At 48.4% G+C, this 27,735-nt stretch overlaps 1 protein-coding gene across 4 annotated transcripts in view; it reads left to right on the top strand.

Moving 5' to 3' along the window:
• Positions 1-27,735, top strand: part of LOC140730810 (unconventional myosin-VI) — a 322,637-nt gene that overhangs the window by 255,077 nt on the left and 39,825 nt on the right. For all 4 annotated transcript variants that reach the window (XM_073051731.1, XM_073051733.1, XM_073051732.1 and 1 more), the window contains 6 exons: positions 8,887-9,014; positions 11,545-11,640; positions 14,361-14,531; positions 21,964-22,002; positions 23,519-23,612; positions 25,664-25,794. In XM_073051731.1, coding sequence (XP_072907832.1) covers positions 8,887-9,014; positions 11,545-11,640; positions 14,361-14,531; positions 21,964-22,002; positions 23,519-23,612; positions 25,664-25,794 — 659 coding nt within the window. The remainder of the gene's footprint in view (positions 1-8,886; positions 9,015-11,544; positions 11,641-14,360; positions 14,532-21,963; positions 22,003-23,518; positions 23,613-25,663; positions 25,795-27,735) is intronic.

Here is a 27,735-nt window from a genome sequence, read left to right as displayed (position 1 = left end):
TCCCGTCCGCTGCCACCGACCTCTCCCGTCCGCTGCCACCGACCTCTCCCGTCCGCTGCCACCGACCTCTCCCGTCCGCTGCCTCCGACCTCTCCCGTCCGCTGCCTCCGACCTCTCCCGTCCGCTGCCTCCGACCTCTCCCGTCCGCTGCCTCCGACCTCTCCCGTCCGCTGCCACAGACCACCCGTCCGCTGCCGCCGACCTCCCCCGTCCGCTGCCGCCGACCTCCCCCGTCCGCTGCCGCCGACCTCCCCCGTCCGCTGCCGCCGACCTCCCCCGTCCGCTGCCGCCGACCTCCCCCGTCCGCTGCCGCCGACCTCCCCCGTCCGCTGCCACCGACCTCTCCCGTCCGCTGCCACCGACCTCCCGTCCGCTGCCACCGACCTCTCCCGTCCGCTGCCACCCACCTCTCCCGTCCGCTGCCACCGACCACCCGTCCGCTGCCACCGACCTCCCGTCCGCTTCCACCCACCTCTCCCGTCCGCTGCCACCGACCACCCGTCCGCTGCCACCGACCACCCGTCCGCTGCCACCGACCACCCGTCCGCTGCCACCGACCACCCGTCCGCTGCCACCGACCTCCCGTCCGCTGCCACCGACCTCCCGTCCGCTGCCACCCACCTCTCCCGTCCGCTGCCACCGACCACCCGTCCGCTGCCACCGACCACCCGTCCGCTGCCACCGACCACCCGTCCGCTGCCACCGACCTCTCCCGTCCGCTGCCACCGACCACCCGTCCGCTGCCACCGACCACCCGTCCGCTGCCACCGACCACCCGTCCGCTGCCACCGACCTCTCCCGTCCGCTGCCACCGACCTCCCCCGTCCGCTGCCACCGACCTCCCCCGTCCGCTGCCACCGACCTCTCCCGTCCGCTGCCACCGACCTCTCCCGTCCGCTGCCACCGACCTCTCCCGTCCGCTGCCACCGACCTCTCCCGTCCGCTGCCACCGACCTCTCCCGTCCGCTGCCTCCGACCTCTCCCGTCCGCTGCCTCCGACCTCTCCCGTCCGCTGCCACCGACCACCCGTCCGCTGCCTCCGACCTCTCCCGTCCGCTGCCTCCGACCTCTCCCGTCCGCTGCCACCGACCACCCGTCCGCTGCCACCGACCACCCGTCCGCTGCCACCGACCTCCCCCGTCCGCTGCCACCGACCTCTCCCGTCCGCTGCCACCGACCTCTCCCGTCCGCTGCCACCAACCTCATAGTTCCCTGACCCTGCAGTCCTCATTTCTACCTCCTATTAGCCCGATGAAGAGTCTTGGGTTGAACTTGTGGTTCCTTTCCCTAGTTGCCTGACCTGCAGAACTCCTGCGGCATTTTTGTGTTTGTTACTCTGGATTTCCAGCATTTCCAGAATCCCGCGTGTTCAGGAAGGAGTGACTGGTGCCTGTGTAACTCTCGGGACTTCGCGGTAAGTGGAGTGCTGTGGTCACTGCTGTAACAGAGTTCACTACGTTATTGCTGAATCTGAATCCCCAAGTCATTCTCTCTGCTTGCCTCTGGGTGCACGTCTGTTTTAAATGCAGCTTAGTTTTCATGTTGGATTGTAGAAGGCTTACAAGTCAGAAAGAGGCCATTGGGCCCTTCATGTTTGTGCCAGCTTTCTACCAAAGTAACTGACTATTTCCATCCCGTGGTCATTCACCGTATACATGTATTAGCTGTGCAACAAACACAAAACGCTGGAGGAGCTCGGCACCTGTGGGAAAGAGTGGGCAGTCGACGCTTCAGGCCGAGACTCTTCAGCAGCACCTGTTCAACTGATGGCTGTGGTGTGTTGCTCGGGATGCGTCGTGCAACAGCAAAAAAACAATATTCAACAATTAGAATAAGGCGTCAAATAAAAAAATAGAGGTTGAAGCACAGGTATGGAATAAAATGTGCAGAAATATGTACATCAATAGCAGCTTGTATTTGCAATTATAAAAGTGGTTTATAGTGTTTACAGTGCAGTGCATACGTGAGGTAATAGAGGGGGGTGTGGGGGAGGTTAACTGGAATGGTTGATCAGATTAACCACCTGCAGGAAGAAACTTTTAAGATGGCGTGGAGTTTATTGTTTCAGTAACCCTTTGGTGCTTTCCAGAAGGGAGCTTTTGGAAAAGGCAATTTGCTGGGTGTGAATAGTGATTTTTTTTCTTTTTTCCCTGCCCGCTGCTTTGTCCTGGACACACACAAGTCCTGCAGAGGTGGTAGACTGCAGCCAGTGGCCTTTTCTGCTGAACTGACAGTGCATTGCACTTTTGGTGTTGAGAGAGGATTGTGCACTGAACCAGACTGCTGTGAGGATGCGCTCTGTGATGACAGTGTAGAATCGAGCCAGTCACATGATCCCTGGTCTTCCGCATTCTTCTTCACTGTGTCTTTCTCCATTCCCCTATTGAAGATCACAGTGAACCCTGCTTCCGCTGCATTCACAGGCCCATCCGTTCCCTGTCAGTTCCAGTGGCGACTAACTTGTAGAGGTGATACAACGAATGTGGTGACCGGTGGGGTAGAAGCTGAGGAGCAGGAGTGGAGGAGTGAGGAAAGCAGTTAAGGTATGCTGAGGACTGTGTCCGTTGTGGGTATGGGAGAAGCCAAGGTTCAGGGGGAGAGAAGGCATCTCAAAGCACCTGTGTAGAAAGTCTCATCGTCGGAGCATCCCACCTGCACCATCGAGCAGCCCGGCCACGTTTCATTTCTTCCACTCCAGTAACTGCATCCAGTGGAGTCGTCTTTACATTGGGGAAAAGTTCTGGGAAATGCAGGGTGGGTTGTCCCTCAGCTTCCTGCGGCCTGCCACTAATTCCCCATCCCATTCTCAAGCCGACCTTCCTGTTTCCCCTCTTGCACGTTTGCAGCAGCACCTCACCTTCCTCCTGGGTACCTGGCAGCCTTCAGGACTCGACGTCGAATCAGACAGCTCCAGCTGACTCCTGTCTGTATGAGAACGGGCCGTGGCATCCGCCCGTGCCTGAAGCTCAGATTTTCCTCCTCCTTCATACCCTGACTGCCCAGCCCCTTGCAACTTTTTACTTTCGTGTGTGTTTACGCACGCTAACTGCTCCATTAATCCGTTATCCCAGTGTGCTCAATTGCAGCCTATCCCCATGGAAACCCTGATCTCGCCCAATCAGAGAGTGTCTTGTACCTACCTCCCTGCAGCCCGATCTCTCTCTCTCAGTGGTTTGACCAAGGCTCTTCATATTTGGTAAGAACGATGCGTCCTCTTCCCATAGAAAAGCACAGTGCAGAAACGTGCCCTTTGCCCCATCTAGACCATGCCAAACCATTTAAGCTGTCTACTCCCATCGACCATTGCCTTCCATGGTCTTGCTGTCCAGACAAGCTGCTCTTAAAGACTGAGTTCGAGCTCGTTCCAAACCCTCAGGGTTCTCTGAGTGATACATATATTTGTTTTGATTTAGAGTAGCAGCCCCTTCCTGTCCAACAATTCCATGCTGCCCAGGTGAGCAATTGACTGTTAACCCTGCACCTCTTTGGAATGTGGGAGGAGACCGGAAGCACATGGAAGAAGTCCCGGGGAGAACGTGCAAACTCCTCACGGGCAGCAGCAGGATTCAACGGGATTCACCTCGCACTGAAGCTCGCTCTTCAGCGCAACTGGTTCATGTTGATAGAGAGAGAGAGAGATCTCTGTATATAGATAGAGAAAAAAACGTTGCCTCTCAAGTTCCTCTTCCCCCTGTCACTTTGAATCTCCAGTATGCCCTCTAGTTCCTGATTTCCCGAATTTGGAGATAACAGCTAATGTTATCTTTGGAGATAATGTGAGCGCGTTCACATTATTTATGTCCGTCGTGATCTATAAAATCACTTCTCAGTCTCCTGCGAGCTAAGGAATAAAATCTTAACCTGTCTGATCTCTCCCCCTATACTCAAGTCCTGGCAACATCCTAGTAAATCCTTTATACACTTTTTCTGGTTTAATAGCATCTTATAGCAGGGCAAACAAAGCTTAACAGTGTCCGGAACAACTGCCCCATGAACTTCCAGCCCTGACTGCCACGAGCCTCCTTCGCCCCCTGTTAACGTGCAACTCCTTTTTCAGGAAGCGGTGTGCCTGTGCTCCCTCCGTTCTACAGCACTGGCCAGGGCCCGGCTGTTCACTGTGGAAGCCCTATTGGGATTGACTTCCCAAAATGTGGGACCTCACGCTTCTCTGAATTAAACCCCATTTGACATTCTTTAACCCGCTTACCGTAATGGGCTGGGTGGATCAGGTCCAAACAATTCGAGTGTCCAGGAGATATAAAACGCAAAATAATTAATCACCCAAGTATTTACCCCCCCCCCTCCCATTCAATATGACACACCAAATCATCATTGGTGCAGCCAATTGGTTTTAGAAGTCACATGATTAGTTAAATGGAGATCTGTTTTTGTGAAAGTAGAGCTTAAAATAAACGTAGGGAAATCCTGGAGCAAAAAACCAGATGCAGTCTGCAAGGGACCTGTAACTTGGGAGAAGATTTGTTTCCCAGCAAGACAATGACCCCAAGCATAAAGCCAAAGCTACACAGGAGTGGCTTAAAAACAACGAAGTTAATGTCCTGGAGGGGCCAAGTCAGAGTCCAGACCTCAATCCAATTGAGAATTTGTGGCTGGAGTTGAAAAGAGCTGTTCACTCATGATCTGACAGAGCTTCAGCAGCTTTCTAATGAATGGGGAAAGATTGCAGTGTCCAGATGTGCAAAGCTGATAGAGACCTGTCCACACAGACTCAAGGCTGTAATTGCTGCCAAAGGTGTGTCTACTAAATACTGACTGGAAGGGGATGAATACTTTACGGAATCAGTTACTTGTGTTTTATATTTGTAATTAGTTTAGATCACTTGGTAGTTTTCACTTTGACATGAAAGAGTCTTTTTCTGTTGATCAGTGTCCAAAAAAAAGTCAAATTAAATCCACTGTGAGTCAATGTTGTAAAACAATAAAACATGACAATTTCCAAGGGGTAGTGTGGGGGTGAATACTTCTCATGGGCACGGACCCTGAAGATTTGTCTACCTCCATACCTTTTCAAGAAATCCAGCAACACATCTACTGTAATGCAGAAAATCCCAAAGACCACCCCAGTTACTTTTCCTCATTCAAAGATCTTCATGTCTGTCTTCATGGTATAACCAGGAAAAATGTTCATTATGAACCTTGCCCTTCTCTTGCAACTACACCCAAAGGTGTTTCCTTTGGTCTTTAAGGGGCCCTATTCTCCCTCTAGTTGGTCTTTTTGTCTTATCAATACTTGTAAAATCTCTGGATTTTCCTCAGTCTTCTCTGCTAAAGTTATCTCACATCCCCATTTTGCCCTCCTAATTTCCTTCTTGAGTACACCCTCTATACTCCAGAGATTCAGGGTGATCCTAGATGCCTGACCCATGCCTCGTTGTTTTTCTGGCCAGGGCCTTGATGGTCCTCATCATGCAGGGCTCCCTACTCCTCCCCACCTTGCCCTTCACCACTATTATCCCAGCAGCACCTTCCTCATCTGGACCATGCTGGGAAAAATGCTTTCCCTTGTGTAACTTATGGCCACTTACTCATCAACAGCCTCTGCCTTCTGACAACTGGATTGGAGCAGTTTATTCACCTACTCTTCTGTTTGTGAGAATCCCAATGGCTTCATTTAGTGTCTCCCATTTATTTAATTACTGATTTTGTTGATGTATTGATTGATTGAGATAAGTCACAGAATGGGCTACTCTAGCCCTTCGAGCCACACCGTCCAGCAAACCAGGAATTAACCCCAGCCTAATTTACAATGACCAATTAACCTACCAACCGGTACGTCTTTGGACTGTGGGAGGAAACCGGAGGAAACCGGCGCGGTCACGGGAAAGAACGTACATACTCCTCACAGGCAGCGGCAGGAATTGAACCCGGGTCGCAGACAGTGCAAAGTGTTGTGCCAACCACTGTGTTAGTGTGCCGCTCAATATTTATGACATTGATTTCCACAGGCGCAATCATCCCTAGTTTTTAAGATTGTAAGGTCTTGTAAGATTTTAAGATTAGCTTGATTAGTCACATGCATTAAAACGTACAGTGAAATGCACTGTTTTCACCATCGACCAGTGCAGTCTGACTAGGTTCTGGGGGCAGGCCACAAGTATCAGTGCAGTTCCAGCACCAACAGAGCACGCCCACAACTTAACTCACCCCAAACCGTACATCCTCGGAATGTGGGAGGAAACCGGAGCACCCGGAGGAAACCCACACGGTCTCGGGGAGAAGGTACAAACTCTTCACAGACAGCGGCAGAAATTGAACCCTGGTCACCGACTCTGTAAAGCGTTGCGCTAGCCACTACACTACTGTGCTGCCCAAGTCACTTCAAGTCTTTCAGTGTAACTGGTAGGCTTTGGGGAATGTTGTAGAGCAGAAGGACCTTGGAGTATGGGTGTTGGGCTCTGTGAAACTGGAATCGCAGGTGGACAGGTTGGTGAAGAAGGCTTTTAGCGTACCCCTTCCTCAGTTCCCCACTCTGACCTTCTCAACTGCGTATTACTTCCTGCTGGTTCCCTCCTCCTTCCCGTTCTATTGTCCACTCTCCTGTCCAATCAGATTCTTCCTTCTCAGGCCCTTGGCCTTTCCCACCACCTGGCTTCACCTGTCATCTTCCAGCTAGCCTCATTCCCCTTCCCCTCCACCTTTGTATTCAGGCGCCTTCCCCCTTCCTCTTCAGTCCTGAAGAAGCGTCTCAGCCCAAAACGTCGGCAGTTTTACTCTTTTCCAAAGATGATGCCTGATCTACTGAGTTCCTCCAGCATTTTGAGTGTTGTTTTGGCCTGCTCGCCTTTATCAGCCAGGCCACTGAGTATAACATTTGGGAGTTCGTGGTGCTGATGGTGAAGCTGCACTTGGAGAACTGTCTTCAGGTGGGGCAGCCCTGTTACAGGAAAAACTGGAGAAGAGTGCAGAAAAGTTGTTGCCAGGACTTGAAGGACTGAGTTAGAGGGAAAGGTTGGACAGGGTTAGGACTCTCTTCCTTGGAGCTTGGGAAACTGAGGTGTGTTCTTGGAGAGGTGTGAAAACAAGAGCCACGAGATGCACAGGGTGAATGCACGGTCTGTGTTGATGTAGTGTCATAGGTTTAAGGTGGGAGGTGAAAGATTTAAGAGGGACTTAAGGGGCAACATTTTTACATAGAGAGTGGAGCCAGCTGCCAGAGGAAGTGGTTGGGGCAATTGGACAGAAACATGGATCGGACAGGTTTAGAAGGGTGTGGCTAATGGGGCATCTTGGTCGGCATGGATCGGTTGTGCTGCCGTGCTGGGTGGCTCTGGATTGAAACGCTCTGTGGCTCAAACTGAGAAGGAAGGTACGGTTACTGTCGTCCCTGATCCTGCTGACCCATTCCCCCCGCCCCACATCCCCATCTCCAGACTTCCCTGACTTCTCCATCATCACTTCCCTCGCCTCCCAGTCCCTGCCTGCCCCGTAATCTGCTCCAGCTACCCGGCTGAAACACTTGTCTTGTGCTTGTCACATCTGAAGTGCTGCAAGCTCTCAGCAAGGTGAGAGGCAGATTTCTACTTGAACTGATGAATTGGTTTTATGTTATCGGACCGGTTTCAGCAGTTTGCAGTGGCGTTGTCTGATCTGCCCTGCTGCCTGGCCACTGAGCGTGAGGGGTCAGCACTGCGTGAGGGGTCAGCACTGCGTGAGGGGCCACTGAGCGTGAGGGGTCAGCACTGCGTGAGGGGTCAGCGTGAGGTGAGGGGTCAGCGTGAGGTGAGGGATCAGCACTGCGTGAGGGGTCAGCAGTGCGTGAGGGGTCAGCAATGCGTGAGGGGTCAGCAGTGCGTGAGGGGTCAGCACTGCGTGAGGGGCCACTGAGCGTGAGGGGTCAGCACTGCGTGAGGGGTCAGCGTGAGGTGAGGGGTCAGCGTGAGGTGAGGGATCAGCACTGCGTGAGGGGTCAGCAGTGCGTGAGGGGTCAGCAATGCGTGAGGGGTCAGCAGTGCGTGAGGGGTCAGCACTGCGTGAGGGGCCACTGAGCGTGAGGGGTCAGCACTGCGTGAGGGGCCACTGAGCGTGAGGGGTCAGCACTGCGTGAGGGGCCACTGAGCGTGAGGGGTCAGCACTGCGTGAGGGGCCACTGAGCGTGAGGGGTCAGCACTGCGTGAGGGGCCACTGAGCGTGAGGGGTCAGCAGTGCGTGAGGGGTCAGCACTGCGTGAGGGGCCACTGAGCGTGAGGGGTCAGCACTGCGTGAGGGGTCAGCACTGCGTGAGGGATCAGCACTGCGTGAGGGGCCACTGAGCGTGAGGGGTCAGCACTGCGTGAGGGGTCAGCGTGAGGTGAGGGGCCACTGAGCGTGAGGGGTCAGCGTGAAGTGAGGGGTCAGCACTGCGTGAGGGGTCAGCGTGAGGTGAGGGGCCACTGAGCGTGAGGGGTCAGCGTGAAGTGAGGGGTCAGCACTGCGTGAGGGGCCACTGAGCGTGAGGGGTCAGCACTGAAGACCCTGAGGCTGTGAAACCTCTGATCTCCCTGTTACACCCAGTACACATCACCAGTGGCAACATATCTCTGTATGTTTAACTTGTATACCCACAGAATACTTTTTTATCTGCTAATATTATCACGTTAATCTATTTTAAGTGCTCTGTGTGATATATTTACTGTGTCCCTGAGGAACGTTGTTCCGTTTAGCCGTGTACCTAGCTGTGGTTGAATGACAGTGCGCTTTGACCAGGCAGGGGGCCTGGCATCGGGGACAGGTGCAGGGCTGGGAAAGTGTTGGCTACAATGTGAGAGGGAGTGAACAATGCTCAACGGTGCAGCTTTCCGGCATTCACTCTGAAACCTGCCCACCGCTGTCACATCATGAACTGAACTATTCCATTTAAAAGTGTGTTTCTGTTGTGCCAATGACCAGATTTGATAGAAGCTAAATTAGTGGGGATTCTGGACATTCTGGATGAAGAAAACCGCCTACCTCAGACGAGTGACCAGCATTTTACTTCAGCCGTTCACCAGAAGCACAAGGATCATTTCCGGCTCACGGTGAGTTTCAGCGGTAGGTGTGCAGTCAATCCTGGAGGCGGGCTTCCTGCCAGCACCCGCCTCCGCACCGTGTGCTGGGCCTTTCTCTCTCCAAAACACCTTTCTCGATTTGTGCACAAGTTTGTCTAGGGGTCGCGGAGTAATACAGAGCTCAGTTCACTCAGAGCTGTGGCCCCTGATCACTGTTCACTCAGGTTTGCCTGCAAAGAGCACTGCGAGGACAGGGGTAATCTTGGCAACTTTGGGTAAAGCAGAGTGACGACTTCTCAGTGTCACGTGTGTTTGTTACGGAAAAAAATTATCCAGCTGATCAATGTCTTTGAGCCCTCGTCTTCCAGACTGGAGTGGCAAAGTAAGGTGAATTGTGAATAATGAGTTAGGTAATTAATTTATTTTATTTAGAGATTCAGCACAGTAACAAGCCCTTCTGGCTCAACTAGCCTGCACTGCCCAGTTACGCCTCTGTGACCAATTAACCTACCAGCCGGTACGCCTTTGGACTATGGGTGGAAACCAGAGCACCCGGAGGAAACCCACACAGTCACAGGGAGAACGTATAAACTCCTTACAGACAGCGGCAGGAATTGAACCTGAGTCACTGGCACTGTAATAGATTTATGCTACCGTGCCGTCCAACTTAAACCCACTGTAGCTATTACTGTAAGCTTTCTTGCAAAGCACGGTTTTATTCAAATGTTGCACACTATGCCCACATTGAATATGATTTAAACTGCATAAAATTACAGATAAATGGAACAGAAACGTTCATGGTGTTGCTCAGCAGACTGTGGTGGGGTTGGAATTTTCAGCTTGATGGTAATAACGGGGCAACTCTTCCAGTTCCTTCTGGCGTGGTGTAGTCTTCTCCCCGGGTGCTGACACTGCCGAGGGTCTCCTACAGTGCTTGGGACTGCTGCCGTGACACAGGTCCCATTCCCTTGCCTCTGCCTGCTGTCAACTTCCCTTCAAATGTTATCCTTGTGAGGTTCAAGATCCATGACTCAAGATGGTTTATTGTTATACTTCAGTGCATGAGTGTAAAGGAGGATGAAATGATTGTCACTCTGGATATGATGCACCATTTAGAAAAAACTCAATTAAAAACCACAATAAATATAAAACTGATCCTATAAAACGCAATGTACAAGTAAACAGCATATTCCTCCCACATAACTGCTTATCGCATCTGATTGACTCTTTCAGTCACGTTGAAGAACCATAAACAGGTGAAACGTAAGATATAGGAGCAAAAATTGGGCAGTTTGGCCCATCGAGCCATGGCTGATCCAGTTCGCACTCAGTCCCAATCTCCTGCCTTCTCCCTGTGTCCCTTCATGCCCTGACTAATCAAGAACCTATCATCCTCCGTTTTAAATATACCAAATGACTCGCCCTCCACAGCCACCTGCGGCAACGAATTCCACAGATTCATCGGTCTCTGGCTAAAGAAATTCCTCCTCGTCTCTGTTTTAAAAGAGCATCCTTGCATTCTGAGTCTGTTCCCTCTGATCCTAGACTCCCTCGTCCACTCTGCCTCGGGCTTTCAGTGAGATCCGTGCATTCAGTGAAACCCTGCAACACGACACACTCAGTTCCTCCTACAGAATTTCTCGCTCCAAGTTCCAGCATTTGAATTCTCTTATGCCTCTAACTAAATCACGTGTTAATTGGACGTTTTGCATGTCCCGGAGAGGGTCTCTGTGGGGTGGAATACTGCACCAGCTGAATGTCTCTACTTGGGGGTTGCCCAGTCACGGGCAGATCTGCCGGCGGATCCCAGTGCAAGGTTCTTCCCAGTGTCGTGATGATTCTGTGTGGGCATTAGGTTGAGTGAGATTCATTCAGGTCTTCGTTGTGTTCTCCGGAGGATCTCGAGCCCTTATTCAGCCAGAGACTGCAACGAGTCGCTGTTATTTTATCTAGAGATGCATTGTGGAACGGCTCCTTCGAGCCCAACGAGCCGCACTGCCCAGCAAACCACCCATTTAACCCTCGCCTAATCACAGAGCAATTTCCAATGACCAGTTAACCCATGGACTGGTAGATCTTTGGATTGTGGGAGGGAGCTGGAGCACCCGGAGGAAACCCACGCACTCACGGGAAGGATGTACAAACTTCTTAGTCAGAGTTGGAATTGAGCTCTGAACTCCGACGTGCTGAGGTGTGATAGTGTCGTGCTAACCACTACACTACCCTGATGCCCGTAACAGTTGCATCTGTTACGAGTTACAACCGATACAAAAAATAATCAAATTGACTTGTGGCGTGACACGCTGGCACAGACGTGTTGCTGGGAGCTCATCTTGTATGTTGTTGTTAGAAGAAAATTTACATACACTCAGTACAAACAGGTTCTTCAGAAAATGTAACCAGTGTTAGAATTGCAATTTTAGGTGGTAACCTGTTGGCAATGTAGTGTGGGTGTCTTTAATAGAATTGAATCCTTTGGTGTGACCTAACTGAGGTGAGGGATGTTGGAATGTTACTGTTGTGATATTTGTAAACCAAAACACGTCTCTTCTTTGCTCAGATTCCTAGAAAGTCCAAACTGACGGTTCATAGGAACATCCGTGATGATGAAGGGTTTATCATCAGGCATTTTGCTGGAGCCGTCTGCTATGAAACGGTAAGCTTTGAATTAATTACATTTGACAATCTTTTAAATCTGTAGATATGAAAGAATGATTGACTCCAAGTCTTGTGTGTTTGTCTGGCAATGGACATAAAAATTATATACACTCAGTGGCCACTTTATTGGGTATTTCCTGTTACTAATGGTGGCCACTGCATGTACATACATCCACTTCAAGATTCGACTTGTGCATTTAGAGATGCTCTTCTGCACACCACTGTTGTAATGTGTGTTTGTTTGAGTTACTCTCACCTTCCTGTCAGTTTGAACCGGTCTGGCCATTCTCCTCTGACCTCTCTCATTAACAAGGCAGCTTCACCCACAGAACTGCCACTCACTGGATGTTTTTTTCATCTCTCACACCATTCTCTGTAAACTCAGTTTCTGAGATACTCAAACCACCTCATGTGGCACCTTATCTCATTCCATGGTCCAAGTCATTTAGCTCACATTTCTTCCCCATTCTGATGTTTGGTCTGAACAACAACTGAACCTCTTGACCACGTCTGCATGTTTTGATGCAATGAGCTTCTGCCCTGGGATTGGCTGATTAGATATTTGCATTAACGAGTGGGTGTACCTAATAAACTGATTTGTTTAGCTCGAGCATAACTTGTACCCAATTTGTGTTCTTGTTCTCTGGCTGTGAAGGCCAGAATTCTGTTAGAATTAGCTTTGATTAATTTCCATGTACACAGACCCTATAATCTGATCTTTCACTTTGCTTATGTCCAAGATAAGACTATCTTGCACGAAGCATGTTGAAATCCATTTGCCACCATTTTAATCTGTTAATGCCTTGCACTTTAATGTATCCACCAGTGTTTCTTACAATGCCAACCACCTTTGTGTGATCTGCAAGCAGTTCATCTTCTAGGTGGTTAACAAATGAGGCAGGTCCCCATGCAATTCCAGTAATCACACCCTGCTAGTGCAGGGCTTCTCTACCATGGACCAATACCATTCAGCAAGGGGTCCATGGACCCCAGGGGGGAACCACTGCTTAGAGCACCTTTTCCCATGGTGCTCCACCCATTTCCCAGTCAGGTCGATGGAAATCCCTTCAAGACCATGAGTAGATTAATCACATGCCTTGTGAGCGCAAGAAATTGACACCCACAGACATTTCTCTCTCTAGCACTTTAGTCACCTCTTTATAAAAATTAAATTTGGGTTCATTGGACCCTTTACAAATCCATGCTGGTTGTCCCTTGATCGGGTGAGATTTTCAAGTCTTCCCGTCTCCGACATCCGTGAAAGACTCCTGTTTTTTCTTGACAGCATTCATTAGTCTAATTGGTTTCTCATGCCACTCCATTTGAAAGAAAGGTATGTCCACGTGACATTTCAAAGGCATAGTGCTAGATGGACATTATTGAAGTTGAGGTGCCTGTAATATTCTGACCTACTTGTCTCCAGGATCAGATAATGTTTGAACGTGTTATTTTATAGTGCTGTGTCTCTCTCTTCACTTTAGCTTGTTATTTTGGCGAGTCCCTATCCTGAATTCAGTATTAGTTTCTTTGGCATGCTTAATTCAGTGTTGCCCCATCAGTCTATAAAGCATCCACATTGGTCCCCAACACCATTTTATTTCTAATGTGTAAAGCATAGTTATGTTAATTTTCATATTCTCTATGTTTTGGAGCTCATACTTTTTGTTTTTGGGTAGCGGGGTGGAGATATCTTTCTACCAAAGGAGGTGTAAGGTACTCCTTCCCTCCACTAGCCTGCAGGTCACCCAAGATGCAGCACCTGTTTAACCCCCGATCAGGGTCACATGAAGTCATGGGAGCAGGTGGTGGATGGTCGTGTGAGCAGCCGGTGCAGATCACGTCCTAGTAATGCGACCAGTGACGCCAGGCAGACAACCTCTGACGAGTATTGATCATGGCTGAGGTCACCTGACCTGTAAAGGCACTGCCCAGAAGAAAAATTTGCCAAGAACAATCATGGTCAAAGACCATGATTGCCCACGTCATCCATCACGGCACATAAAAAATGAAATATCTGTGTTACTACCTTGTATTTCTCTCTGTATCGCACTCTGCCTGTGGAGTATGTGCATTCTCCTGCTTCTGGATGCTCGCTCAATTTGTTTTACACTGCTCTCTTACCCCTTTTTTTTGCCAGTGGCTTTTTTGTTTTGACAAGTTGGGCTTCTGCTACTCCAGGGAATAGAATGGTTCTGTATCGCATTTCTGAATTTCAGTTTATTTTACCTATTTTAGATTTGTCCAATTTACTTCGCTGAAATTCAGAACTTCAGTCATTTTTGTACTCAGGTCCAGATTTACTTGGGCTTACATGTTCTATTCAGCAAATGTTCATGTCTGACTAAATCTGAATCACTACTGATGCTAATATGTCTTCTTTTTCTAGGCTGTAGGACACATTATTGCAAGGAACTAGGCTGAATGCACTCAAGAAATTTCCTTACTCTATGACCTAAATTAATCTATCTATCCCAATCTGCATTGGAGTTAAACTCTCCCCTTAAAGCCACCCTTCCTTTCCCACGTCTATTTGTGCATTCATCCATTTCTCAGATGCGGCGGGGTCCCTAAACACAATTTCCCCCCAATCAAAAATTCCTTTTATACTTCTTAACCTATCATGTCTTGACGGTCTGCCAGCTCCTAGTTATGTGTTTTTTTTGGTATGATGAGATGATCTTTGTGAAGAACTTCGGATTTTTTTCTTTCCCCCGGTAGACCAAATTTGTGGAAAAGAATAACGATGCCTTGCACATGTCCTTGGAATCCCTGGTGTCAGAATCAAAGGACCCTTTTGTCCGGAGACTCTTTGAAGGAACCAACAACACAAAGGACACAAAACAGAAAGCAGGAAAACTGAGCTTCATAAGTGTTGGGAATAAGTTCAAGGTAAAATTGATTGGAAAACTACTATGTTGTAAAGTTGGATAATGATATTTGTAAATCAGAAGTGGGAAACCACTGTTTAAGGACAGTGGAAGGAGGAATGTTTCTCCCCCTAGTTACTGAAAGAGCGAGCATTAGATGGAGTTGTAAAGCCTTTATTGCATTTGAGTATAAACGCATTCGAGCAAATAGCTTGGTTCATTTCCATCGATTTGTAGCATTTGCCCTTTAAGGACCTTTTGTAACATTTTGTCTTTGCTGTGATGCATCCTTTGGCACCATTTGAAAACTCTCTCAATAAGAGCAGCCTTGAGTGATTCTCGAGATTGGAAATGTGATTTGTACTCAATGTTATCTTAATGGTACATTTGTGTGAAGGGAATACATTGAAGGGTAGGCATGAAATGTGTTCTTAACTCGCACGTACAATTGCTCTCCACACTTGTGCTGTTACATTAAGTGTTATTTATACCCAACATATTTATTTAATTTCAATTTTTACTTTTACTTGCCAGTGTTTAAAAAAATTAAGCTATGAGTGTTTAATGAACACATCTCACATAAAAGTTTGTTTTTTTAAGACCCGCAGTTCAAATGACTCATATTTCAGACTGAATGAGAAGGGTTTGATGTCTCTGGCTCTGTACTCGGTGGAGTTCCGCAATCAGCCATGACCACAAGTCAGTAGGCCTGTGGGTCTAGTTCTCCTCATATATTTTATGATCTTATGAATAGGGATCTTAGACATGAGTAGTAACCCTTGAGTGATGTTTGGTTTCTCCCCTACTAACCAAAAAAGGAATATTGAACGACCTGTCCTGGAAGGCCTTTGACAAGGGGCCGCACAAGAGGTTGCTTAACAAGATAAGAGCCTGTGGTATTACAGGAACGATACCAGTTATGGATGGGAGATTGCCTGACTGGCAGGAGGCAAAGAGTGGGAATAAAGCCAGCCTCTTTCGGTTGGCTGCCAATGACTATTGGTATTCCACAGGGGTCAGTATTGGGACCACTTCTTTTCACATTATATACCAATAATCTGGATGACAAAACTGATGGCTTTCTGGACAAATTTCCAGATGATACCAAGATGGATGGAGGAGCGGGTAATGTTGAGGAAGCGGGGAGTCTAGAAAAGGACGAGACAGATTGGGAGGAAGTCAGATGGAATATAGAGTAGGAGACGTATGGAATATAGAAGTAGGATGTGATGCTGTAATTTTGTAGGACATCAGCACTTGGACCAGCTGGAAAAATGGGCTGAAAAATAGCAGATGGAGTTTAATACAGACAAGTGTGAGGTATTGCACTTCAGAAGGTCAAACCAAGGTAGAACATACAAGGTAAATGGTAGGGCATTGAGGAGTGCAGTAGAACAGAAGGATCTGGGAATACAGATACTAAATTCCCTGAAAGTGGCGTCACAGGTAGATAGGGTCGTAAAGCGAGCTTTTGGTACATTGGCCTTTAGAAATCAAAGTATTTGAGTATAAGAGTTGGAATGTAATGGTGAGGTTGTATAAGGCATTGGTGAGGCCGAATTTGGAGTATTGTGAGCAGTTTTGGTCACCTAATTACAAGAAGGATATTAGTAAGGTTGAAAGCGTGCAGAGAAGGTTTACAAGGATGTTGCTGGGACTTGAGAAACTGAGTTACAGAGAAAGGTTGAATAGGTTAGGACTTTATTCCCTGGAGCGTAGAAGAATAAGGGGAGATTTGATAGAGGTATATAAAATTATGATGGGCATAGATAGAATGAATGCAAGCAGGCTTTTTCCACTGAGGCCAGGGGAGAAAAAAAACCAGAGGACATGGGTTAAGGGTGAAGGGGGAAAAGTTTAAAGGGAATATTGGGGGGGGGTGGGGCTTCTTCACACAGAGAGTGGTGGGAGTGTGGAATGAACTGCCAGATGAATTGGTAAATGCGGGCTCACATTTAAGAAAAACTTGGACAGGTACATGGATGAGAGGTGTATGGAGGGATATGGTCCAGGTGCAGGTCAGTGGGATTAGGCAGAAAAATGGTTCGGCACAGCCAAGAAGGGCCAAAAGGCCTGTTTCTGTGCTGTAATGCTCTAGAATAGAATTGTCTGCAGCTTTGGAACCTTATCGAAGAAAAGGTGTGCAGGCATTGGAGCGGTTCCAGAGGAGGCTCATGAGAATGATTCTGGGGATGAAAGGGTTAACATGTGAGGAGTGATGGCTCTGGGACTGTACTTACTGGAGTTTAGAATAATGGGGGGGGATCTCATTGAAACCTGTCAAATATTGAAAGGCCTAGATAGAGTGGATGTGGAGAGGAAGTTTCCTATAGTGGGTGAGTCTGGGACCAGAGGGCACAGTCTTAGAATAGAGGGACGTCCATTTAGAACAGAGATGAGGAGGAATATCCTTAGCCAGAGGGTGATGAATCTGTGGAATTCATTGGAGGCAAAGTCTTTGCATATATTTAAGGTGGAAGTTGGCAGTGTCTAGATTAATCAGGGTGTCAAAGGTAGCGGGGAGAAGGCAGGAGAGTGGTGTTGAGAGGAATAATGAATAAGCCATGATGGAATGGTGGAGCAGACTTGATGGGCTGAATGGCCTATGTCTTTGGTCTCACTCTTTGCAGAGACCAATTTTGGGGTCAAAGCTTTGGATCAAATTGAGCTTGTCAAGCCCAGTGTGGTAAGGTTCACTTCTGCAATGGGTGAGGAATGAGACCGAGTCTGAATCTGGGTTTTATTATGCCTTTTCTGTCCGCTATATTTCTTGGTCTATTGTTCTTGAAACTTGTACGCCTTTATGAGTCGAGGTTTATCCGTCACCTGTCAAACCCGGACTTTGTCCTTCTGAACTCATCAGAACTGTGGGATTTTATTGCCACTCACTAAACGTTAGTCTTTGTAAACCTGACGCATGTAGATAGTGCATTGGATTGTTTTTTGTTTGTGTGCCATACTCTGCCAGAGCCTCGGTGACCATTTCTTTTTTTCAAGTGGCTGTCTTGGAGGAAAGATTCTGCGAGTGGTCCCCCACGTCCTTCTCACAGCGCAGTGCTTTTTTTTAAATCACAAGGCCGAGTTGCAAGCTTGACACTCAACCCGGCACGGGTGGAAAGCGCGTCCAGTCGGGAGCGGCCCGACTGGATTCGAACTCGGGAACCTTCGCTCCGGAGTCCGGCGCTGATGTCACTGCACCACCAGCCGGCCGTTGGATTGTACATCACTATAAACTATAGCAGCACGGGTCAAATCGGAAACAAAAAGCCTAGCTCAGGGGTTTTGTATAATTAAAATCTTGATTAGTAATCTTGTACATGATCATCTTCTGTGTCTTTAAATTTAATTATTTGAAGGATAATTAATGACTTGAACATTTCAGATTCTAGAGAGAAAACAACAATGTTAAAATACCAAGGGTGTTATCTGTTGTGCTCATTTCTTGCCTCCTTTTGCCCTGTGCTTGAATTTCTGATTCATTCTTCTAATCTCTCTTCTGCTTATAGCACAGCTGCCTTTCAGCCCTGATCTCTTTCACCTGGCTCCTGCTCCCTTTCCTCAGTCTGCTGGTATAATCTGAGCTGTTCCAGTTCAGCATGAGTAGTGGAAATAATTGGGAGGTTGGGCAAGCACAGTAGCCAGCAGCCAGAGACATCAGGTAAATCGTTCCTCTAGCAACTGCACGTCCGTTATGGGTTGCCTTTACCCCCGTCATTTAAAATCTTTCCACACAGATCAAAGCCTCAGGAGCTTACACACAGTAGATAACTATTTGTAATGATAATCAAGCCTTTCTGTACAATATGTAACTTCTGTGTGTCTATTCCCCCATCCGCCAAGAGGCTGTTTTCATATTTGCAGTTAACATTCAGCATTAAATATACAGATGTTTGAATGGTTCAACGCTTCCATTTAATATCAGAGTGTGTGTACAATATACAACCCGAAATTCTTACTCTCTGCAGACATCCCCGAAACAGAAAAACCCCAAAGAATGAATGACAGGAAGAACAATAGAACCCCAAACCCCCCTCACCTTCCCCACACATAAACAGCAGCAAAGCATCACCCCCCCGCCCACCCCCCACCACCACCACCCAGCAAGCAGGCACTAGCAAAGCCCCCAGAGCTAATGTTTGCAAAATTATCAGATAATCCTAGTCTTCACCATGAGCAAAGGAATGCAGCTGCTCAAATGCATCTTGTTTTATTTGTTAATTGAGATGCAAGGCCCTTCTGGCCCTTTGAGCCATGCCACCCAGCAACCCCTGATTTAATCCTAGCCTAACCACAGGACAACTTGTACCTGGGTTTCAGCACCTAAGTTACAGGGAAAGATTGAACAAGTTAGGTCTTTATTCTTTAGAGCGTAGAAGGTTGAGGGGGGACTTGATAGAGGTATTTAAAATTATGGGGGGGATGGATAGAGTTGACATGGATAGGCTTTTTCCATTGAGAGTAGGGGAGATTCAAACAAGAGGACATGAGTTGAGAGTTAGGGGGCAAAAGTTTAAGGGTAACACGAGGGGGAACTTCTTTACTCAGAGAGTGGTAGCTGTGTGGAATGAGCTTCCAGTAGAAGTGGTAGAGGCAGGTTCAATATTGTCATTTAAAGCAAAGTTGGTTAGGTATATGGGCAGGAAAGGAATGGAGGGTTATGGGCTGAGTGCGGGTCGGTGGGACTAGGTGAGAGTAAGCGTTCGGCACGGACTAGAAGGGCCGAGATGGCCTGTTTCCGTGCTGTGATTGTTATATGGTTAACTTACAGTGATCTGTTCTTCAGAGTGTGGGAGGAAACCAGAGCACCCAGAGGAAATCGACATGGTCGCGGGGGGACGGACAAACTCCTTGCTGACAGGGTGGTTCTGCGGATCCTTCCTCCCGCTCTGTGGAATTCAGCGTGGGTTCCGCAATGTGGAATTTCCAGATCAATAACTTGTCCCGGGCGGAAATCTCTAGCATGTAGAGGGGGAAGGATGGCAAGTTGTTCTCATAAGTAAAAGCTCACCAGGAACGGAAGAATATATTTGATGTATTGATTCCTGCCGGTGAGTGGTTATCTTCCAAGTCAGTGTTGTTGCATTTGTGGTCCTTGCGGTAAAGTATCATCACACGGGGGAGAAAAACACAAATACAAAAGTGAATCAAAACTAACTGACTAATAATATTGAACTGTGAATAGTTCAGAAAGCTCTGTGGACCTCTAAATGTTTAGAATGTATTTTCAATCTTTGCTACTTTGCTAGTGTTTCACCAATTGCTGTTATTGGGGTATAGCTCCTGCTTTCGCAACATAGAAGACATTTCATCACATCTGTGCCAACTTTAGAACAATCCCATCAATTCTATTCCTTTTTCTCCCTTTTCCCTTGTATGTCCATAACTCCGTCTTGCTTCCCACACCAACCATTTTCACTGAAGGCAATTGGCTTGTTGCCCATTACACCACTGGCATTTAGGGCAGCAATGAAGGTCCTCCATGCCTGCTGGTGTTCAGCTCTTCCTTCATCATGTCTGCAGCCTCTTCCCACTACTGTCAGTCCCAGGTGGAGACTCTGAAATACGGTCACACTCAGGTAGTGAAGGGTTCTTCATTGCTGCTTCCATAACCATCTTGTTTTGCCAGTCAGGGTTGTTGGCCCTGAGCTAGACCCCCCCCCCACCAAACCTGGAGGACTGGTGGGCCACTCTTAGTCTGGCCTCTGCCCCTTGACCTGTTTGGCATAGGTGACCCTACCAAGAGCTAAAGCACAAAGCCCTGACTCCAGCTGGCATAGCTCTCTGGGTCATTGAGGCTCCAAAGCCTACGGCAAGGTTGTGGTCCTCTTGGGGGAGGGGCAATTTACAGAAGCTGATGAAGAGTTATGCTGACTGGTAGGTTTTGTGAAAGGAAACTGGAGCTCTCCCCCCCACCCCCCACCTTCTCCTCCACCCCATATGGCAGTCAGAACTCTGCCCGAGGTCAGGGTTGAACCGGGTCACTGGACCTGTGTGTAGTTCCACCAGCATCTGCTGGTGTGGTCTGAGTCGTTCCAATCCAGGGCGAGTAGGAAAGCAGACAACAGCCAGAGACAAAATGTTAACCACTCCTCCAGCAAATATACACCACCGTCGTTAAATGGCCATTTTATTTCCCGAGATACCGATGACGGGTGAGCTTTAGAGTTGGCCATGTCAGTTCACGTTTATTTTCGATCCCTGGGTCCTTTTAGTTCAGGAATGAGCTTTGATTCATTGATTCTTCACAACCGTGGATTTTAAAGTTTAAACAAAGATACGAGGCAGATGAGAGAGAAGAAATTGGAGAGATTCAATAAAAAGACGGAAAATCTATCGCCTTTATAATCCAGATACCAGGTAACTACTTGGATAGCAGAATGCAAGGAATAGGTCATGTAATTAAAGCAGGTATAAGATATGTATAATCTGCTAATATTTAGCCAATGAAAAGATGTATGTAACTGCTGTACCACTTTCTGCCAGTAAGTAACGATGAGCCATTACTATTTGAGTTTGCTAAAAATACAAATTGTTAAAAATACAAATTATGTCAGCAAATAACTGACAATGCAAGATTTTACTGTTGCATTAATTCAGCCAATATGTTATAAAAAAGGTATAAAAACCATCCAATCCCAGCAGCCATGGACGCAGAATAAGGCCATTTGGCCATCAAGTCTCCTCCATCATGGCTGAGTTATTCCTCTCAAACCCATTCTCCTGCTGTCTCCCCGTTGTCCCTACTATTCAAAAATTTACTAAACTCCGCTTTTAATACTTGAAATTGATGCTTTCCTCACCCATTCTCCTCCTGTACGCTCTTCCAGCAGGATTGACTGAGGGAGAATACTTGAATGGCGTTCTTCTTTCTTCCCCCACCCCCTCTCAAAAGTCCAAGAAAGTTGGGGTGACTGTGCTCCTCCCACAGCTCAGCATGGATAATGAGAGTGAGTCTGGGATTCCTTGTTCTGCACGGCTTGTTGCAACACAATGCCATCTCCCTAGCCACTCAGCTAGCACCTCCCTACCAGCTTTGATCCTTGACATTTCTCAGCCTGAGTCGCAAACCCCCCCCGCCCCCAGAGCCATCGTTTGGGCCAGCTTGTTAATGGCCGACCAATTTGGTGTGCAAAGGGTTGATTCGTGGGCGCTGCTCAATGGCCCCCCACAATGTCCGACTGCATGCTGCCCCTCCACCGTGCCCACGATGAAAATCGCCGGCCGTATGCTTTTGTATTGCTGAGGGTTTTGTCAGTGCATCACAGCTCATTGTATACCAAGAAAGGGCAATTTAACACTTCGTGCCTTACCAATCTGCTTTGCGCCATGTTATGGTAAACCCAGTTAAACACATTTACTTGAACTGAAAGTTGCACCCGTAACTATTTCCGAGTAGGGATTTGGCCCCAGAATGCACATTGCTGAACTGTTTTGTTTTCCTTCCCATTTCGCAGACGCAGTTGAATCTGCTGCTCGAAAAGCTACGCAGCACGGTGAGTACTCACGGTCACGTTAGCCTGTTACATAACATGGGGGTTGTGTTCCATCGTGTATGAGCGGGACATTCTGCTTCCTGGTCGGACAGAGGGAACATCCTTTAACCCGAGTTTCCAGAGAGAACTCCCTTTTCCGATGCTAAGGTCTCCCCAAGTGACTGATGTTTGGAAAGACAGTCCTTGTTGTGCTCATAAGTATTGGTGACTGTAAAATGGGAGGATTGTTCATTGAAACGTTTGGTTCGTTCATGAGTTTCAGAGAGCCGCTTGTGCTATCGCCTCCCTGGTCTGAGCACTTTGTGAAGAAACACTGACGTGGTTGTTCCTTAACTATCCTCAAACCATCGGGGAGCAAGCTGGGGATGGACGGCAAATGAGGTTTTGCTGATAAACTCCTCGCCCCATGAGTGAAGTAAACTAGTTGAATTTCAGTAGCGTAAAAGGCACTGGAGGAGTTCCAGTAGGTCAGGCAGCAGCTGTGGAGGGAAATGGACAGGGAACGCTTCGGGTCACGGCCCTTCAATCAGATTCCGATGGAATGTCAGGTGCTTTCTGCCTACAATCAAGCAGATAATTCACTCTGTTGTTCTCTCTGTCTTCAAGCTGACAGTGCCACTGGGTAAACTAGAGATATCAATCCCACTAGGCCAATGGGATTAGCTCAGTGGGTTTGATATCACTAGTAGGCAAGAGGTTCATCAGTCCTGGTTGATGCCCAAGGGGTTGAGTCACAGCTTGTCAGGGGAGAGGTACCACTGGTGGGGGAAGTAATACATCAGGCTTGTCTTCAAAGTAAGGTCGATTTTCCCCCGAGCCGATGACGGGTGAACCTCTGCATCTGGCGGTTTGAGTTCACAGTGACGATGTGCTTTGCTTACCCCATGTTTTCAGAACTGGGTTTAATATCTCTGGCATATTGTCATGAAATTTGTTGTTATGTGTCAGCTGCACATTGCAATGCCTAATGAAAACTAAGTTTTCTGGTGGGGAAAGTGGCAAGGGTAGTGTTCGTGGGTTCAGTGTTCGTTCAGAAATCTGATGGCAGAGGGGAAGAAGCTGTTCTTGAATCACTGAGCGCGTGTCTTCAGGCTCCTGTACCTCCTCCCTGATGAGAGCGATAAGGAGAGGGCATGTCCTGGGTGATGGAGGCCGCCTTTTTGAGGCGTTGCTCCTTTAAAATGTCCTGGATGCTGGGGAGTCTGGTGTCCTGGATGCTGGGGAGTCTGGTGTCCTGGGTGCTGGGGAGTCTGGTGTCCTGGATGCTGGGGAGTCTGGTGTCCTGGGTGCTGGGGAGTCTGGTGTCCTGGATGCTGGGGAGTCTGGTGTCCTGGATGCTGGGGAGTCTGGTGCCTGAGTCTGCAACTTTCCGCAGCTTGTTTTGATCCTCTGCACTGGCCCCTCCCCCATTCCGGATGTTTCTGCGGCCAGTTAGAATGCTCTCCACGGTACACCTGTAGAAATTGTGAGTGTCTTTGCGGACATACTTAATCTCCCCAAACGTTTTTTTAACCAGGGCTCCAGCTTCATTCGATGCATCAAGCCCAACCTCAAGATGACGAGTCATCAGTTCGAAGGGGCGCAGATCCTCTCTCAGCTGCAGTGTTCAGGTTCGGAGACTTGCTGTAACTTTGGTTTGATTGAGTGGGTGCAATGGCCAACTCTGAGTGAGTGCCGGGTCCCTCGTCCTCCTCCACCTCTCCCCCAGCTGCTGTGTTCCTGTATCGGTAGGGTCTGGTCCGTGCCCTCGTAACCCCTCCTGCTCACTGTCCTTCGGGTCCTGCCTCGGTCCTCTAATTGTGGCACAGCTGCAGATACCCGTAATCAGAACATCTTCTGCCATTTGGGAGTTTCCACTGAACGATGATGAGCCGGGATACCTTCAGCCCGGTCTTGATGGAACCAAACCCGTGGGTTTTTGATTCCTGAGGTACCGGCTCCTCCGCGGTTCTTTCCCGAGAGCTCTCTGCACCCTGAACTGCTTGTGAGTCTGTTGTGAGCAGCAAGCATATGGCAGAGCGTCCCAGAAACAGCTGTGATGGGAGAGGCAGCGGGCACAGGTAGAGCAGCCACCAGCCGGCCTTGCTGCCTTAGTGGGTTTGTCTGCTCATCCCAGCCCCTGACTGTTGCAGCTCGAGTAGAGGTTGGGGAGAGAATGCCTGTTCCCGGCTAGCAAAGGATGCCTGTGGCTGGGGAACATGTCCCAACAGTCTCCCAAGCACTTGCTCATACATCTCGGGTGTCTTATCATGTTGGGCATTTGCGACCTGGGCAGGGCCTACACTTGTGGTAATTTGATTCCACCAATCCCACTTGCAGCCACCTAAGTTGAACACAGAGCCTCACTGGGGCTCAGCGTCCTCCGTCCCTCCTCTCCGTTGCGGCTTTCCACCTCCCGCACCATAGCGTGCCTCTTCCCACCAAAGCCTCGGCCTACCTCACTTCATGTTGAACCTGTGCTTTCCTCTCTGTAAAGTGCACCTTGGGGAAACTGCCCCAATCGCTGCTTCGGGCCGACACTGTCAAACCCAGTTCTTCTCTGTTCTGCAAAGTCAACACACCCGTTCTTCCCCCCCCCCCCCCGAGAGGCAAAAAAAAGTTCACATTGATTGGCTTTTTCCTGAAGGTTTGGTTTTCGGGGTTTTTACTTAATATTTTGGGTTGTTGGGTGCACTCCAGTTCAGGCCAGCTTTATTTGTGGCAATAAACACAGACTGCTGGAGGAGCTCAGTAGGTCGGGCAGCGTCTATGGAGAAGAGTAAACAGTCGACATCTTACAGCGGAGACTCTCCACCAGGGCTCATCAATCCCTTCAAAAGGAGCCCCAATGTGATGTTGTGGGGGTGGAACTGGACTCTCTGACGGTGGTGTCTGAAAAGAGGATGCTGTCCAAGTTGCATGCCATCTTGGACAATGTCTCCCATCCACTCCATAAGGTACTGGTTAGGCACAGGAGTACATTCAGCCAGAGACTCATTCCACCGAGCTGTAACACTGAGCGTCATAGGAAGTCATTCCTACCTGTGGCCATCAAACTTTACATCTCCTCCCTCAGAGTGTCAGACACCCTGAGCCAATGGGCTGGTCCTGGACTTATTTCCACTTGGCATAACTTACTTATTATAATTCAATTATTTCTGGTTTTATTTTGCTGTATTTCTATTCTATTATTGGTTGGTGCAACTGTAACGAAACCCAATTTCCCCTGGGATCAATAAAGTATGTCTGTCTGTGTGTCAATGCTGCCTGACCTGCCGAGTTCCTCCGGCATTCTGTGCATGTTGCCCTGGGTTACCGTCATCTGCAGAATCTCTTGTGTTTATTCAATTCAAGTTTAATTGTCATTCAACCATACATGAATACAGCCGAATGAGAGCGCTACTCTTGGGCCAAGACGCAAAACACAGTACCAACAGTCACACACAGACATAGAAGATAGGAAGCACATTTTGGCATCACAGCCACGTAATAAAAGATCCAGACTCGAGCCATCAGTCGACAGTTGACCACAGTAGAGCTTGTCTTCTGCTCCTTTATTCATGGGGCAGTCAGGAGGTAAGGTGACCGGGTCTGGAGTTCACGTGCACTTGGGTTGCTTTGGACAGGTCACGTGTGTGCCATGTGCTGCTCTCAGAGGTCTGTTTCTCTCTCTGTTGTGTAGGTATGGTGTCTGTACTGGACCTTATGCAAGGAGGATTCCCATCACGTGCTCCGTTCCATGAGCTGTACAACATGTACAAGAAGTACATGCCTGAAAAGCTGTCCAGGTTGGACCCCAGGCTCTTCTGCAAGGTATTGACCAGCTTTGAACTTCTCTCAGGTAGTCGTGCATCTTGTCAGGTGATTTAGCAGGGGATGGCACCGAACGATTTGAGCCTTGGTGGTTAGAAAGGTTGGTTTCCGTTCACGTGATTTTCTAGGGTGAGAGTACAGCACTTTGTCTTGCATTCCCTGGAGGGGGAAGGAGACAAATCAATTACAACCATCTTCAGTGCACAGTCTCAGAGGGCTGAAGAAGACTTTCTCTTCAATTAGCGAGAATCAGGGAGTCATACAGAACAGATTCAGGCTCTGTGGCCATCTGATCCGTGCCAAACAAGACTCCCGTGTACGCTAGTCTCCTTTGCCCGCATTTAGACTTCATCCCTCTGAATCAGGCGTTCCCAACCTTTTTTATGCCATGGGTGCCTTCCGTTAATTGAGCAGTCCACGGACCCCAGGTTGGAAACCCGTGCGATCTTTCCTATCCAAGTTCCCTTAAGTGCTGTCAATGTATCTGCCCCAACTATTTCTTCCGGCAGCTTGTTCCATGTACTGACCATCCTCTGGATGAAAACTTTGCTCCTTGGGTCAAGTCTCTCCCTTCTCACCTTAAACCTATGCCCTCTAGTTCTTGATTCCCCAACCCTGGGAAGCTGACCTGTGCATTCATGTCTCTCAGTGGTATATTTTGTTACAGATCAGCAACAATGAATATATGGTTTGAGACAGGTTACAAATAAAACATTTATTGAACACTTAAAAAAAAAAACCCCAAAAGTAAACAAACGATTAACTTAACCGGAAGTCAGCTGCGATACGGCAGCTCAAACAGTTCTTAAAATGATAATGCGAAAGCAGTTTTTGGAAGTAGTAATGTGAAAGTCCGAATGCTTACATAGTCTGTTAAAGGAGAGACTTCATGAAAATGATGTAAATTCTCTTTCGTGGAGTTACTGCTGATCCCAGCCGAAGTATGCTATTCCCCGGAGGATTTACGATCGAAGGAAATAAAACGGCTTAAAGGCACTGACCTTTCTTTGACGAAACTTTGTTTCCAACCCTCTACTCTTCTGGCAGAACAGGGGTTATCATGGATACTCGTTACTAATTCCTCGTGCGAAGATTAAACAAAGGTCGATTCTGTTTCACCATCGACGTTAACTTTCCCAATCCTTCGGGATTTCCGAACTCCTTTAAAATCTTCACTCTCCACTGACCAAAACTGGCAGTGTTGTAGCGAAACTGCCGGTAATAACCTTTGAGACTTAAAGCAGAGAGTAAAACTCCGCTTTTAAATGAAACTGCGTCATAATATCGGAATACACAGCAACATGGAGTCAGTGGCGAATTCAGCCATGAACTGCCCATATCACAGGGAGGGGTTCTCCTTTTATACCCTATTGAAAAAAACTATCACATGACCTCTCACTGGCGGGAAAATGACGTCACTCCACCATCACAAGACCATTACCTCATCTCCAGCATAACTTCAATTACATCATGGTCACGTGACAGGTACAAGATACCCACGGGTACGTAGCAATACAGCTCTAACTGATCGTCCATGCTCCGCTGAATGAAATCCCAGCCTGCTCATCCTTTCCGTCGGTCACTTGAGTTTGGGCGGCACCCTCATAAATCTCTGCCCACTTCCAGCTTAATGGCATCTTTCCTGTAGCAGGGAGACCAAAGCTGAACGCGTTGGTCAAAGTGTGGCCTCTGACGGCTCCAGCCTCTGTACCCAGTGCCCTAACTGGCAGAGGCCGGCATACCCGAAGGCTTTTCACTGCCCTGCCTTCTTACGACGACTGACACGAGATCGGCGGCTTGGGAGATGAAGGCACGGTAACGCGGTGGTTAGTGTGATGCTTTCCAGAGCCAGTCCACCTGGGTTCAATTCCAGGGTCGTCTGAAAGGAGCTTGTATGTTCTCCCCGTGACTACACTGATTTCCTCTGGGTGCTCACGTTCA

Source organism: Hemitrygon akajei, chromosome 7, assembly GCF_048418815.1.
Source record: "Hemitrygon akajei chromosome 7, sHemAka1.3, whole genome shotgun sequence".
In the NCBI taxonomy this organism is placed as follows: Eukaryota; Metazoa; Chordata; class Chondrichthyes; order Myliobatiformes; family Dasyatidae; genus Hemitrygon; species Hemitrygon akajei.
This window is presented reverse-complemented; position numbering and strand designations above follow the sequence as displayed.